Source organism: Stigmatopora nigra, chromosome 12, assembly GCF_051989575.1.
Source record: "Stigmatopora nigra isolate UIUO_SnigA chromosome 12, RoL_Snig_1.1, whole genome shotgun sequence".
In the NCBI taxonomy this organism is placed as follows: domain Eukaryota; kingdom Metazoa; phylum Chordata; class Actinopteri; order Syngnathiformes; family Syngnathidae; genus Stigmatopora; species Stigmatopora nigra.
The window spans coordinates 2,497,838-2,511,212 of record NC_135519.1 but is presented as its reverse complement, the minus strand read 5'-3'; the positions used below and the strand labels follow the sequence as shown (position 1 = coordinate 2,511,212).

General features: G+C 40.2%; 1 protein-coding gene across 1 annotated transcript in view; it reads right to left on the bottom strand.

Annotated features, from left to right (window-relative positions):
• ehbp1 (EH domain binding protein 1) overlaps nucleotides 1-13,375 on the bottom strand; it is a 137,140-nt gene that overhangs the window by 63,305 nt on the left and 60,460 nt on the right. Inside the window, exons 11-12 of the mRNA XM_077730432.1 lie at nucleotides 8,032-8,210; nucleotides 7,853-7,901 (exon numbers count right to left, since the gene is read on the bottom strand). Coding sequence (XP_077586558.1) covers nucleotides 7,853-7,901; nucleotides 8,032-8,210 — 228 coding nt within the window. The remainder of the gene's footprint in view (nucleotides 1-7,852; nucleotides 7,902-8,031; nucleotides 8,211-13,375) is intronic.

Genomic DNA, 13,375 nt, shown 5'->3' with positions numbered 1-13,375 from the left:
GCTTCTTTTATATCGCCAGCATTGCAGACTTCTTGATGTTTACTTTAGATATTTGGAAATCAATACTACTTCAAATATGGAAACCGCTGGTGAGAGAGCTGAGTCCCGGATGCACCAATAGAAGCGTCATGTGGCGTTGACACTACCTGTAGCACCATTTTAATCATAACTTTTTTTACTACTCTTTTTCCATACATATTCTCATTGATTAGCAACAGCGTAAGAATGTGGTCAAAGGAATTCCGATACTTTTTCGACTTTAAAAGTGGTGAAACAACTAAAACAATGCACACATTTCATGTATTTTGACTTTTAAATTCTGAGTAAGGCTCTCAAGGAATACCATTTGAAAAAATGAATTGTTTATGGGTCTCCCTGTGAAAAATGTTCCCGATCCCTGCTCTAAAGGTTCCAACCTTCCTGTGTGGGGTTTGCATGTTCTCCCTTTGTCTGCATGGGTTTTCTCTATCTAACTTAGCCCCAGTGAACTTGTGTGGCTATATGGGGGTATTGATTGTAAACATTTGTTTAATTTTCATGTATTTTTATAGTTTAATAATGAACTTCAAGTCCATTTAACATGTTTTACATTTTCGAAAACGGCTGACATCCTTTGCATGCATTGTATTTTTTAATCGATTCCGATACAAACAATGCCTGTCAAACATCTAACCTCAAAAGTGTGTAAAGAGAGAACAGACTTTAGTTTGTCGTGCTTATAAAAGGTGTACAAGGAGAGGATGAAAAGAAAGAAAATGAATATGGTTGAAACCTGTGGCCCTGATTGGGTTTCTAACACGTATTGAAAGCAGCAAAGCGTGCTGCCATTGTTCCCGTTGGCGCTGAAAAGGAGCGACAACTTTGAAAAAGAATGGAGGGGCGACATAGAATAAGGAGAAAGTGAGAATGTGAAAGGTGCACAAGGACGAAGGGGGTTTGTCTCTGCCTTTGACGCTCACAACGTTTTTTCTGACCTTGGTGTCACATGCTAGTCTTTTGGGCTTTTCTCACGTATCAGACGCTGAGGGCCAATTGTGCAAAAACGACTTTATTTAATGACGTTTATTTGGGGTTGGGGGACTTGCTGAGAATGATCTTTTAGTGCCATTTATAGTATAAAATGACAATAACTTACATAATCCGTATAAAAACGTATTTTCGAACTATAAATCAAACCACCGTATCAGTCGAACTATTCAAAGAATACATGATGAAGAGGAAAAAATTAATGGATAAAGAAAGCCTAAAAGCCTAAAGATTAGGCTTTTTAAAGCCATTATTTTTTTTCTGATAATGAACTTCATATTAGAAATACATCTCATCTCAGTTTCTGAACCGCGTTATCCTCAATAGGGTCACGGGGGGTGCTGAAGCCTTTCCCAGCTGACTCCGGGCCCGTGACCCGACAATTCGCTGAAAGGCGTTTCACTGAAGGACAATTCGCCGAACAGACGTTTCGCCGGACGGAGGTTTCGCCGAAACAGGATTCCCGCGCTCGCCCCACCCCCGGATTGTGCGAGCATATTTTTCAACCTCGGCACAAACAACATCACCACTTTTATTTGTTTTATAAAATAATAAATTAAACACTAATTTTTCCGGCAAAACGTCTGTTCGGCGAGCTGTTCGTCGCTGAAACGTCTTTCGGCGAATCGTCCGAGTACCCTCCGGACCAGAGGCAGAGGACACCCTGAATCCGTGGCCAGCCAATCGCAAGGCACAAGGAGACGGACAACCATGCAGACTCACACCCATACCTAGGGGGAATTAGTCTGCCTACAATGCATGATTTTGGAATGGGAGGAAAGCGGATTACCCATAGAAAGCCCATGCAGTCCTGGGGAGAACATGCACACAGGTGGACGTGACCTGGATTTGAACACAGGATCCCATAGCTGAGAGGCCGATGCACTAACCACTTGCCCCACTGAGCCTCCCTAACAGTAAGTGACTACACAAAAGATATTTTAATAAGGGGTGTGAGATATGACTATATTAGATTGTTAAGATCATCAAGGTTGTGATGTCATAAAGTCCAAAGATGTTGATGACATGTTGTTAATAGGGGTCAGGAACATATTGCCCATTTGCCATCCCTTGCTCATATTCTCTCTGCCGACTACAATTTGTGTGTGCAGCAGCTGACATCAACGAGCACAATTATATGCCACGTCATCAATCTTTTTGTAATTTTGGCTTTAGTCCTCCATAGCAACATAGTAAAATTTACTGTCTAGTCAGAGAAAGTTTATAAATTGGTCCACCTGGCTCAATATGTCTTACTGTTATCTGTCATGTTAATGTGTCTCCTTTAAAAAGTTTGTTGAATTACATGAAATAATAATTGTTTTAAATCGCTGCACATAAAAGACGATCAGCTAAATAAATTTACATTTTATTGCACCTTTTTAAAATAACCTACTTGGTGGGTTTAGTTTTAACTTAAAAAAGGGGTCAGGGGATCATTACACATTTTGATAAAAACTGCACTTTCAATGTAAAACCCCTAAAACTAATTTATAAAAAAAAATACAGTTTTGAATAAACATGTTTAAACCAATAAAAAGTTTATAGAGCCACTTTTATGAAAATAATATAATTTCTTTTTATGCTGCACTGCCATTGAATTGTGAGACCAGGCTTCCAAGTTTCAGTGCACGGGACGTCTATTGCCGTCAATGGCAGCGAACAATACTCATAGGAGTGTGTTATGCAGTTTTTTCATATGGCAATGAGGGCAAAAAGGACAACTACCTCCACTTGCTCACTTTCCATTAACCCACCGACAATGCTTGGGGACTAAATGTCATCGTGGTCCGCCTCGGGCCGCTGTTCCCTGCACCTTCCCCCCTTGGTGACTGACAGCTATCTATCGCTGTCAATCATCAACACCCCTACTTCGCCTCCTCAAAGCGCTTGGTGCAACACTATCAGATGGCGCGCCAAATGACTTCTCCTTGGCCCGGTCTCCTGCTCTCCACACACTCAAAAAGATCCAATACAGAGAAAACACCTCAAAAACATACATACATGACAATCATTGAGGCATATGCGCAGATAACGTGTCTTTTCTCCTTAAATATTAACTTCTCTGTTTTCCCCCCGCCGACTAACCGGTCCCGGTATTGATTGTCCTTATCTGTCATAATTCAGCAAGGTCTGAGCTCATTGCAATCACTGCACACAGATGGATGCTAAAAGAAGGCGGGTGAGGAGGTCCGCGTCTATCAACGAGCTGTGAAAAGGAGCAGATAGGTGTGCTCGCGTTCAATACTGCCCCAATAATAACAACAACTGGTCGGCCGTGCTTTCGGGCATTCTAAAAACATTTCATTATGATCTTTTTTTTTTTTAAATACGCTTTTTACTTTTATGAAATGACACTGATCAGAAGGATTCCAAATTGACTGATCAAATACATGACAAAATGGATGTAAAATGGGTTTAAAAAGGGGCATACAAAATATGATCATAATATTACAGTACATTTGTTAAAAAATATTTTCATTCAAATATTTAAATGTAAACTGTGAGAATTGCATCCCCCTCTTTTGGAGTGTGAAAATCTCAAGGGGAACTCATCCATAGGCTTCCCCTTTTCTATTATTAACAACTACAGCGACAATTATTCATATGTGCTGGACCCTATATTTATGGAGGCTGCCAAAATTTAGAATGAATGAATCGTTCGTTTTGTTGGGCGGGGTGCTGGAGCCTAACCCAGCTAAGTATGGGCAACAGGCAGGGGACACCCAGGTTCGATGGGCACACCCAATCACAGGGCACAAGGAGATGGACAACCATTCACGCACACACTCATACTTAGAGGCAATTTAGTGTTCAACCAGCCTACCTTGCATATATTTGGGATATGGGAAGAAACCGGACTACCTGGAGAAAACCCACACAAGCCCAGGGAGAACATGCAATCTTCACGTAGTGAGGACCGACCAGGGATCGAACCCTGCACCCGAGAACTGTGGCCACTTATCCATCAATCCGCCATGAATTCATGAATAAAAGTGAAAAAAACTGATTATAAATCCAAAAACAAGAAATTAGATTAAAAAAACAATGTGAAAATAAATGTATAATCAAATGTCGCATGAGGGTCGGTCGAATCAACGTTATAATAATCCCCATTGACACCAGCCACATTCCCTCTCTACATCCCTATCTTCTCCCAAATTGACCTCTACCCCTCTTTCCTTTGCAGTTCCACCCTCAACATCCTTCTAGTCACTATAGTTACTCTCTTGCCACTGGACATGCCTAAACCATCGAAGTCTGGACCTTGAACTCAAAATGCCTATCCTTGACTGACCTCCTTATTGTCTCATTTCGAAACCTATCCTATCCAACTTGGTCACTTCTAAGTAGACCGTCAGCATCATCTCTGCTACTTCTAGCTCCGCCTCCTGTTTTATCTTAGTACTACTGTCTTTAGGCCAGGGGTAAAAAAAAATCTGACGTAGAGAGCCATAAACAATTCATATGTTAGAATATCATTCCTTGAGTCATACCCAGAATTTAAAAGTAAAAATATATATAAAAATATATATTTTTGGTCATTTTACCAATTTTAAAGTAAAAAGTCACTTAAGTATTTTGACATTATTACGTTTTTGCTAAGCAATGAGTATCAATGAGACTATGCATGGAGAAGAGAAAGTACCATTAAAAAGGCACTAGAAGTACTGTTGACGCCACAGTGCCGACGTGATGCTCCTATTGGTGCGTTCGGGACTCGTGTCTCTCATCAGCAGTTTCCATATTTTACCTCACAGGTTAGCGGAGAGCCATATATTTATGGATCTGTGTGAGTCTTCAAAGTTAATTTTGGAATACTAATCGACAAGATTCTATTACTTCATTGGTGTATAAAATCAGTAATAGAGGGACTTTAATTCCTGACTGCCATCTATAGTGGTGCAAGAAACCAGGTAAGGTTGATCTGCTGCCTCAATGTTGACATGTTTTTGCTTCCAATCTCAGTTGGAATCTTTGCCTCTTCTCCACAGCCTCTGACATTCTCCAAGTTATTAAGTCCAGTTCGTTGAAGACTGAAAGAATGTTCACCTACTTTGTGATGTTTTGCATCCTTTTCCTTTCTTTGCCCTGAGATCCTAATGACTTCCTTTACGACACAATTCATGTAGTTTGATTAACAGTAAACAACAGCAATGCAGCTCATTACTTCAAAATGTTAATTATTTCCAAAAAGAAAATAGTGGGTTGCAGTTTTTCTATTGTGGCCATTGCCCTTTCTGGGGCCTACAAGGTCTAACTACCAATATGATACCAATGAAAGGAGTGGTAAGCAAAAAGATGCGAGTGAATCCAACAGAGGTTGAAAAGATAAAAAATGGGTCAAGAAGTGCCCTCACTATCTTCTTCTGGGACAAATAAGCAGGCAGCAAAGACCTACTTTGGCCCGTCACCTGGACGATAGCAAAGCGTTCGGACAGCATGCCACAACACAGACACCAGTTCGGCTATTCTCTGGATATCGCCTTCCACGGCATATTCCCACATTACTTATATCTAGCCAATTTTCTCCGGGGCTACTCGAGGAGACACCTAAAGCAAGGTGGTGGGTGTGTGTGCAGATATGGGATTGGCTCTCTGGCTGTGGTTATTGTCAACAGGCTGGCATTCATGCCTAACAGGGCCACCAGAGGTTATCGCCCAGCCAGAGTGTGTATGAGGAGAAGGAAATCAAGCTGCAGGAAGCCCACGCGTATCGCTGTAGCCCTTCAGGGCTGGACTTGGGGTGGCTCCACGTGTGTGCATTTGTGTGTGTGAGGCGGTGTATACCGAAAAAGAGCCGAGGGAAACAAGGTGAGGCTGACAAGATCCTAACTCAAGGTAAGAATGTGAATATACAGTCAGGAGGAAAACATACTGTACGGTGAATGTTCACGCATGTATTTGTTGAACCCTTCAGAATTGGGCAAGTAAAATGTTAATGTTTTAAACTTAAAATACACTCATACTAACACAGAATTACTGTATTTTGCAATCAAGTATGCCACTTTAGATGAATTGTAGCGAGCAATTTGCCAATGTCTGTAAAGTCAGGAACAATAACAAATGTGCAGAGATGCCAACCCTGAAGCCCACCTCTCAGGAATATTCTGGATAGTTTCGTCGGAACATAATTAACGGGTTCAAAGGCAATTCATAAATAGGATCAATTTTCTTTGTGTCAAGCATAATTTAAAATGCAATACAGCAAAGTGGAAAACAGTTCTATACTTGGTCAAGATTTGAAGTTCCTAATGGAGAATGGGCCGCCACATCAGGAGTTTGGATATGTAATGGTATGGGTTGCATGAGTAAGGAGAGCATGGGCCACTTGCATATGTGGAAAGGCACCGTCAATGCTGAAGTCTTTCCAGCTTCTTGTAGAACATATACAGTGGTACCTCTACATGCGAGCAGCTCTTCCTACGACATGCTCGAGATACGAGGAAAATTTCGAGCAAGTAATTCGCTCTTGATACGAGAAAAGTTTCAAGATGTGAGAAAGCCAGGTGGCCATGACATGAGAGGCTGTTTATCAATCTAGCACACTTTATTTTGCGTCTTTTTTGCCGCATCTCTTTCATGTATAACAGATATTTACGAGCACTGAACAATTCATTCAGACGAGTTTCTCCTACACATGGACCAGAAAAAGCACAACGGGCATGCGCGGGCAAAAGCTTGTGATATGCAAAAAATGGTATGGTTGACATACGAGGGATTTGAGATGCAAGTAAAATTCAGAGCAAACGTTTACCTTGAGATACAAGCCAAATTTTGAGACACAAGCAGACGCGAGAGGCTGCTTATGATTTTAGCGCACTGTCTTTCTCGGCGCATCTCCCTCGTGCAAAGATCTCCATGAGCACTGGGTGGGTGGAGCGTTGCATTTATTCCATGTTTTTTTGCGTTAGTCAGTGCAGAATTAAAGGAAACACAATGGCTCCAAAGCAAGACGGTGCAATGAAGGGTAGTGCGAAAAAAAGGCGTATGATGACAATCGATATTATGCACGAAATAATCAAAAAACATTAGTAGTGTAGTGTAGTGTACTGAGCTGGCTCGCCAAAATGTTTGGAGAAGCAGGAAGTTTTCCTCGAAAGCCGCAGTGGAATACATTAACCTCTTTGCCTTGGTTTTTGCACAATAAGGTGTCAGTTTAGTGCTAAATAAATTTAAGTGTGTGTATAGGAATCTAAGTTAATTTAAGTTCAATTTAAAGTTACGTTAAGAGCACATCTGTTAAGTCTCTCTCTCTCTCTCTCCCCCCATCCGTGAACATCCGTTATATAAATTGTCTAATTATTTATTAAACATCATTACCACTAGTTAACAGTTACTCTGTTATTAGATAGTGAATTACAACCAGTAAAAAAAAAATTCCATTGTAATATGCTGTTTTGGGGTTTGTTTTTTTTTTCCAGAGGGTGGGAACGAATTAACTTGTATTTAGTTCATTTCTATGGGAAACGTTGATTTGAGATACGAACAAATCGACATAAGAGCTCAGTCCCCAAACGCATTAATCTAGTATCTAAAGGCATTACTGTATATGTAACCCATTTAATTGAATCACACGTGCTGATGCTTTGAGCACATATTCATTGCGTCCTTATTCCAACAACATACAACAGCCTCTCTGCGGGTGCCTGCGACAGATGAGCGTATTTCAACATCCATTTACTACAGCTGGGGGTGGAAGCAGAGACCAAACTACCATAGCACACCCGCATTGCACGGAGGGATTAATGGCTGATATGGAAATAAGGCTGATCAGGGATGTGGTGGCGAGGGAGCTAAATGACAATGGGAGGTTGCCTCTTACCTTTTTGTTGTTTTCTTTAATATCCTGAGGATTGAGCGACTTGTAGTCTCTGAAAAACAGCAGAGAAATTGGGTGTGTTAAATGGTGGCAAGTGCTAGGCACTCACAGTCAAAATAGTTTAAACAGCTATTAGCACCAATGGCAGTTAAACAAGATAACAATTGTGTGTTTGTCCATACATGGCGTCAGGCCTAAAATGATGCAGCAGTGCACAGAAGGCCAGGCCATTCCTCCAGGATGTGGTGAAGTTGGTGATCTTCACGCCACGATAGTCACGCGTCACCTCGCGACACCAAGCCAGCAGCGATTGGCTGGCATTGGGCTTCCCTCCTAAGACCGGGCTGGGTATCGGGCTCGGCTAGAAAGAAGAGAAACAAGGCAAAACATTAAATAAACAAAAAACTCGATATCGGTGGTCCTCCAATTAGTTGCTCAGTTGCATTGAGCCTTGTTCCTTGAGAGGCGTGTGAGCGTGGATAATGTAAACATCTTATTAATGAGAACCTCCTCTGAAGTCTTATCAAGGAAGAAAAGCTTTTCGCCAAGCATTCTCCTCTCCCCAACATTGAATCTTGTCTTTTTAAGTGATGCTAATTCAATTTTGCTGACGCAGCGCAGGTAAGGGGGGCTAAAATTTTACTTACATCATTTAATTGAAAGATTGTGACACCATGTTAGTTCATGTGGAAGATGGCAAAAAAGCCTGAATTTATCGGGTTGAATTTGAATGATTTGGTATCAAAATATACATAAAATACCACTCAGAGTTACTTGGGTTCAGTTTGTAAGGTTAGCTATAAATGCAACACTACTTCTGGTTGAGGTGAACAGTGAGTGCAGATGGAAAGTAGTAAGACTTGTAGTGGCCAACCGCCTCCCTCTGTTGGTCAGTAACTGGTACTGTAGGTGAAGAATGCCATTCTAAAGTCTGACAGAAATGTGAAATTCTTAAATATACCTCCCTGGGTTTGTCATGAAACATTTGTCTTGACATTATTTCATGGACTAAGAACAAAATAATAATTGTGAAAAAAAATCTGTATCTGCAGAAGAAAGGCAGGCAACTCATGTATAAATATTGTGTAAAATCAAATTGTCTATGCTGTGTATCTGTATATGTAGACTGCGGTCGTTTTAGACAATTCTCTTTAGAAAGCATGCACAAGAAAATGTAAATATATAAAAACCATCAATTTGAAAATGTCTTAGAAACAGTATTCATAAATATATTTCAAGTCACAGTTTCTGACAAAACAGCTTGAACGGACGTTATTGTCTTGCCCATATTCCTTAATTTATTTTTTTTACTTGATAATCTTCAAAACAGGATATACTAATTGTGCTAAATATAAACATCAAACTTTTTCATGCAAATAACAAATGCCATGGCAACATTAAATGTGATGAATACAAATTATATAGGTTCCTTTCTATAGATCTGCGTATGTCATTGGTAATCTGAATGTGATTCCTTTATTGTCAGTTTAAGCGGTGAATACCAAGTCTGAATTAAGACATGAGTTTTACTTGGGGGTTGATAAAGTACATACATGTATTTGTTATGTATGGTGATATTAAACTTGTGCTCAATATAAATTGATATAAACACTGCACTAAAGCTATGGCAGCCTTTCCTAAACAGTCTCAAATTCTAGCTCTATAATAGGGGAATTCCATTTCCTCCATTATAGAGTTGAAACTGCGAACACAACAGATGAAAGACTGGAGGCAGTCACTACTAGCGACTCCTGACTTTTGTCCTCGTGTGTGTGCAAGTATGTGTGTATAGTAAAGATCCCTTCGGGTATCTCGGTACGACAGGAAGAGACGGTGGCAGCAGCCTGAGGGGAGACACTTGACATTTCTGGCTCGTCTTTAAAAGAGGGCCTTAACCTTTCTCCTCAATACCTTTCCACACAATATCAGCCCGAATAAATAATCACACAAAAAACAACAAGCGGATAATAACATGGATATCAAGTACCTAGGATGTAGTTACAGAAAATGTGTCACTGACGTACGGCATACAATGACACAAAAATGCATTGCTTCTTGAGTGAGATGCATTGTGTGCGTGAGTATATGTGGTGGTCTTTCTCCAGGCCATCCCTCCCGTCCCACTCTTTCAAGTGATGCTGAAAAAGTAACCGTCTAATTGGAGCACTTTAATTAACTGGGATTAGACACCAGGTGTTATTAAAGCAATTAGATACACAGGCGGAGGAAAAACATACACTTAAATACACACAATCTAGTGGGACTAAAAAACCTACTAGTTTAATAAAAAATAAATTAAATATAAAAAACTGAATTGGGCTGGGTGAATCATTTACATAGAAACAATGCGTGTATTTAAATCAAATGCTTTGTTTAGAGGACATTAATTTAACACAGTGATTGGCTACATTTCCATAAAGCTGATAACCCTTTCATAATGGGTGTTTTGGCAGAAAAAGTGATTCTACAAGGCCATATGAACAAATTGACACATTCAGATATATTAATATTAGGGTATTTAAAAACCTGATGACATGCTCTAGGTTTACCCATTCTCCAAAAATGAATATTTGGCCAAGTTTAACCCCCTACATATGTATGTATTATAGTAGGCCTATTTAAGTTTTTTTGTATTTTTTGAGTACAGGACGTAGATGTTGCTGGTGATTTACAATTGTGAATGGTTGCACTTGTAAACGTATCATTTAAAATGTCTATCTAAACAGAAGAGTGACCTTAACCCATATATTTAGATGTAAATTTAGCCATTAACAACAACAGACGTCAATAGCTTTAAGCAGTCAATGAGTTAAATAAGAATTGCAACTCCGATGCTATTTCCTCAAATAGGAATTCCTGACTGTTCCATTACACTTGGCACTGATAAAGTGTTTCCAAATGCATCAAATATTGTAAGAAATAACATAGCAGCTTTTACAGGAGCAGGCCACATTTCATTAAAAGTGCACAAGGAGTCAAAATGCATGTTGACTTAAAGTTTGCCTGAAGGTGTGTGTGTGTGTGTGTGTGCCTGTGTGTATGACTAACCCTCACACATTTACAGAGCCATGTAGCTAGCAGAGCTGCAGGGTAGGATTAGCAGCAAGCGTTGCCCCGGCCCGCAAACATTCCGTATTAAAAAAGAAAAAAGGAAGAAAAAGCTTCATTACTATCAGCGCCGCATAACCTCCCCTCTACCGCTATTACACGGCAGCCTAACAGGCTGGGCGGGAAAATACAAGGCGGCCGACAAGAGAATCCATTATTCCCTGCGCCGCCGTGTCAACAACATGCACCAAACGGGGCAAAGAGAGAAGAAAATGGAGGCCGTCGGAGCCGGGAAAGGGGGGTTAAGCTCCCTACAATACCTGAACGGCGAGATAGGAGCAAACCTGGGAATGCGGGTTCCTGTTGGAGAAGATAGTGGAATTTTTTGCCAAGACTTAAACTCAACAGGAGGCTAGATTTGACTTTTCTTTGGCTTTTTGTAGTTAAAACTACACCTCAAATGTCACTTTGGAGGAGTTAATCCATTTTAGCCCACCCCCCTAATCAAAAAGTGTTTGTGTTTTTAATTGGATGCCATTGACAGTGACGGGCGATAATCCATTCTGAATTGTAATCTGAAGTATGGAAAAATATCATTTTTTGAAATATTTGGAACAGTGTGGTACAATCCAATTTTTGGTGCTGCCCCTTTTGGTGCTGATAAAATAGATGCATGCATTCATTTACTATCTGAACTGCTTATCCTCACTATGGTCGTGAGCAGCGCTGGAGCCTAGCCTAGCTAACTATGGGCATTGATTGAATTGTTGGCCAGGCAATCAATCGCAGGGAACAAGGAAACGGACAGCCATTCACACTTCAACCAGCCTGCCATGCTTGCTTTTGGGATGTGGGAGGAAACCAGTGTACCCAGAGAAAACCAACACAAGCCTTGCAGAACATGCAAACTCCATACAATGAGCGTGAGATCAAACCCTCGACCCCAGGACTTCAGAGTGACGTGCTGACCATTCGTCCACGGGGCCGACGTTGAAAAGCCAATAATAAAAAAATATATACACACTATAATTCACCTGTCAAAATTATCTGCACATGTAAGTGTTACCTGATATTCTGACTGATCACTGAAGCTGCTCCAGATTTAGCTGACTTTGTCAACCCACAATTACCGAACTTGCTAAAAGCATTAACTTGGTAACAGAATGGCCAAGTTATTGGATTGGATAACTTTATTCATTCCGTATTCGGGAAATGTCATTGTAACACAAAAAGTACGACATAAAATGCAATCAATCGCCCATTGGTTATTTGGATGGTCTCTCTGATGAGCAAGGATAAGTACATGTGAGTCAAAACACACTATCGAGAGGGAATGAAAAACTAGGTGAGCAGCATTAAAATGCCACTAGTGCTAAAAAAAATCTTTTGAGACATCAAACATATATTACATTAAAATGTGATTAATCAAAAACATATCATGTAATTAATTAGATTTTATTTCAACCATCCTGTTATAGAAGTAATTGTTTTAATTTTGGACAAATTATAACACCTTAGTCCAGTAAACGATGGAAGATTTTACTTTTTCTTTTCCATTTTTGGCATTTATGTTTAATGTTGCACTGAAACTGCCTAGAAAAACATGGTCACGCGATGTCAGCAACTCTACCCGAATCCGGAAGGATGAGAGGACTTGAGCATTTAATTGTTTTGATTTGATATTTTCTCAGACTTTCAGAATAAATAAAAATATGTCCAATTTTACTTAAGTAAAATGTCACTTAACATATGATGACAAGGTGAGTGTCCATCAAGCTGAAGTGGTGGCTTTGATGGCTTTAACAGTGAAATCAACCCAGCTCAAACCCAATGACATACAAACGCCAACGCAAAGGCGGGGAGGAGAAAAGAAGCAAAGAAACACAGCCGCCACCGCAGACACGTGTCTATCCAATCTCGCTTGCTTGAAAGCGGCGTCAGTGTGTGTCAGATTTGAGGAGGTGTTGAATCTGCGACTCTTTAAAACTTGTAATCCGCTCAAAAGTGAGCCTGCGGCAACAGAAGACACGCACATTACACAGTGCGTACACGCACACAGATTTGCTAAGACGACAACACACGCACTGTACATATATGCTCTTTCAATTTAATACACGTGCTGCTAGCATAAAATTCCAAAGTGATGCTATGCACTTGGTCAGGTTTCTTTTTAACTCACTGGAAATGACATTTGACTGGCTGACTATTCAACAGTGGCCAAGTTCTATAGCACCAAAATTCAGATTAAAGTACATTTTTTAATTGTAGGTTTGCATCAACGTAAGAGTTGTAAATCAATCAGCATACAGTCATACCTCTACTTACGAATGCCTCTAGGTACAAAATCTTCAGGTTACGAAAGCTTTTAAGATGCAAACGAGTGCCTCAAAATACAAAAAAAGTTATAAAATGTCAATAGATTTCCTGCATCCATTATTCTATTTAGAAATTTTTGAGAATGGATTGATCTTTGCTTGA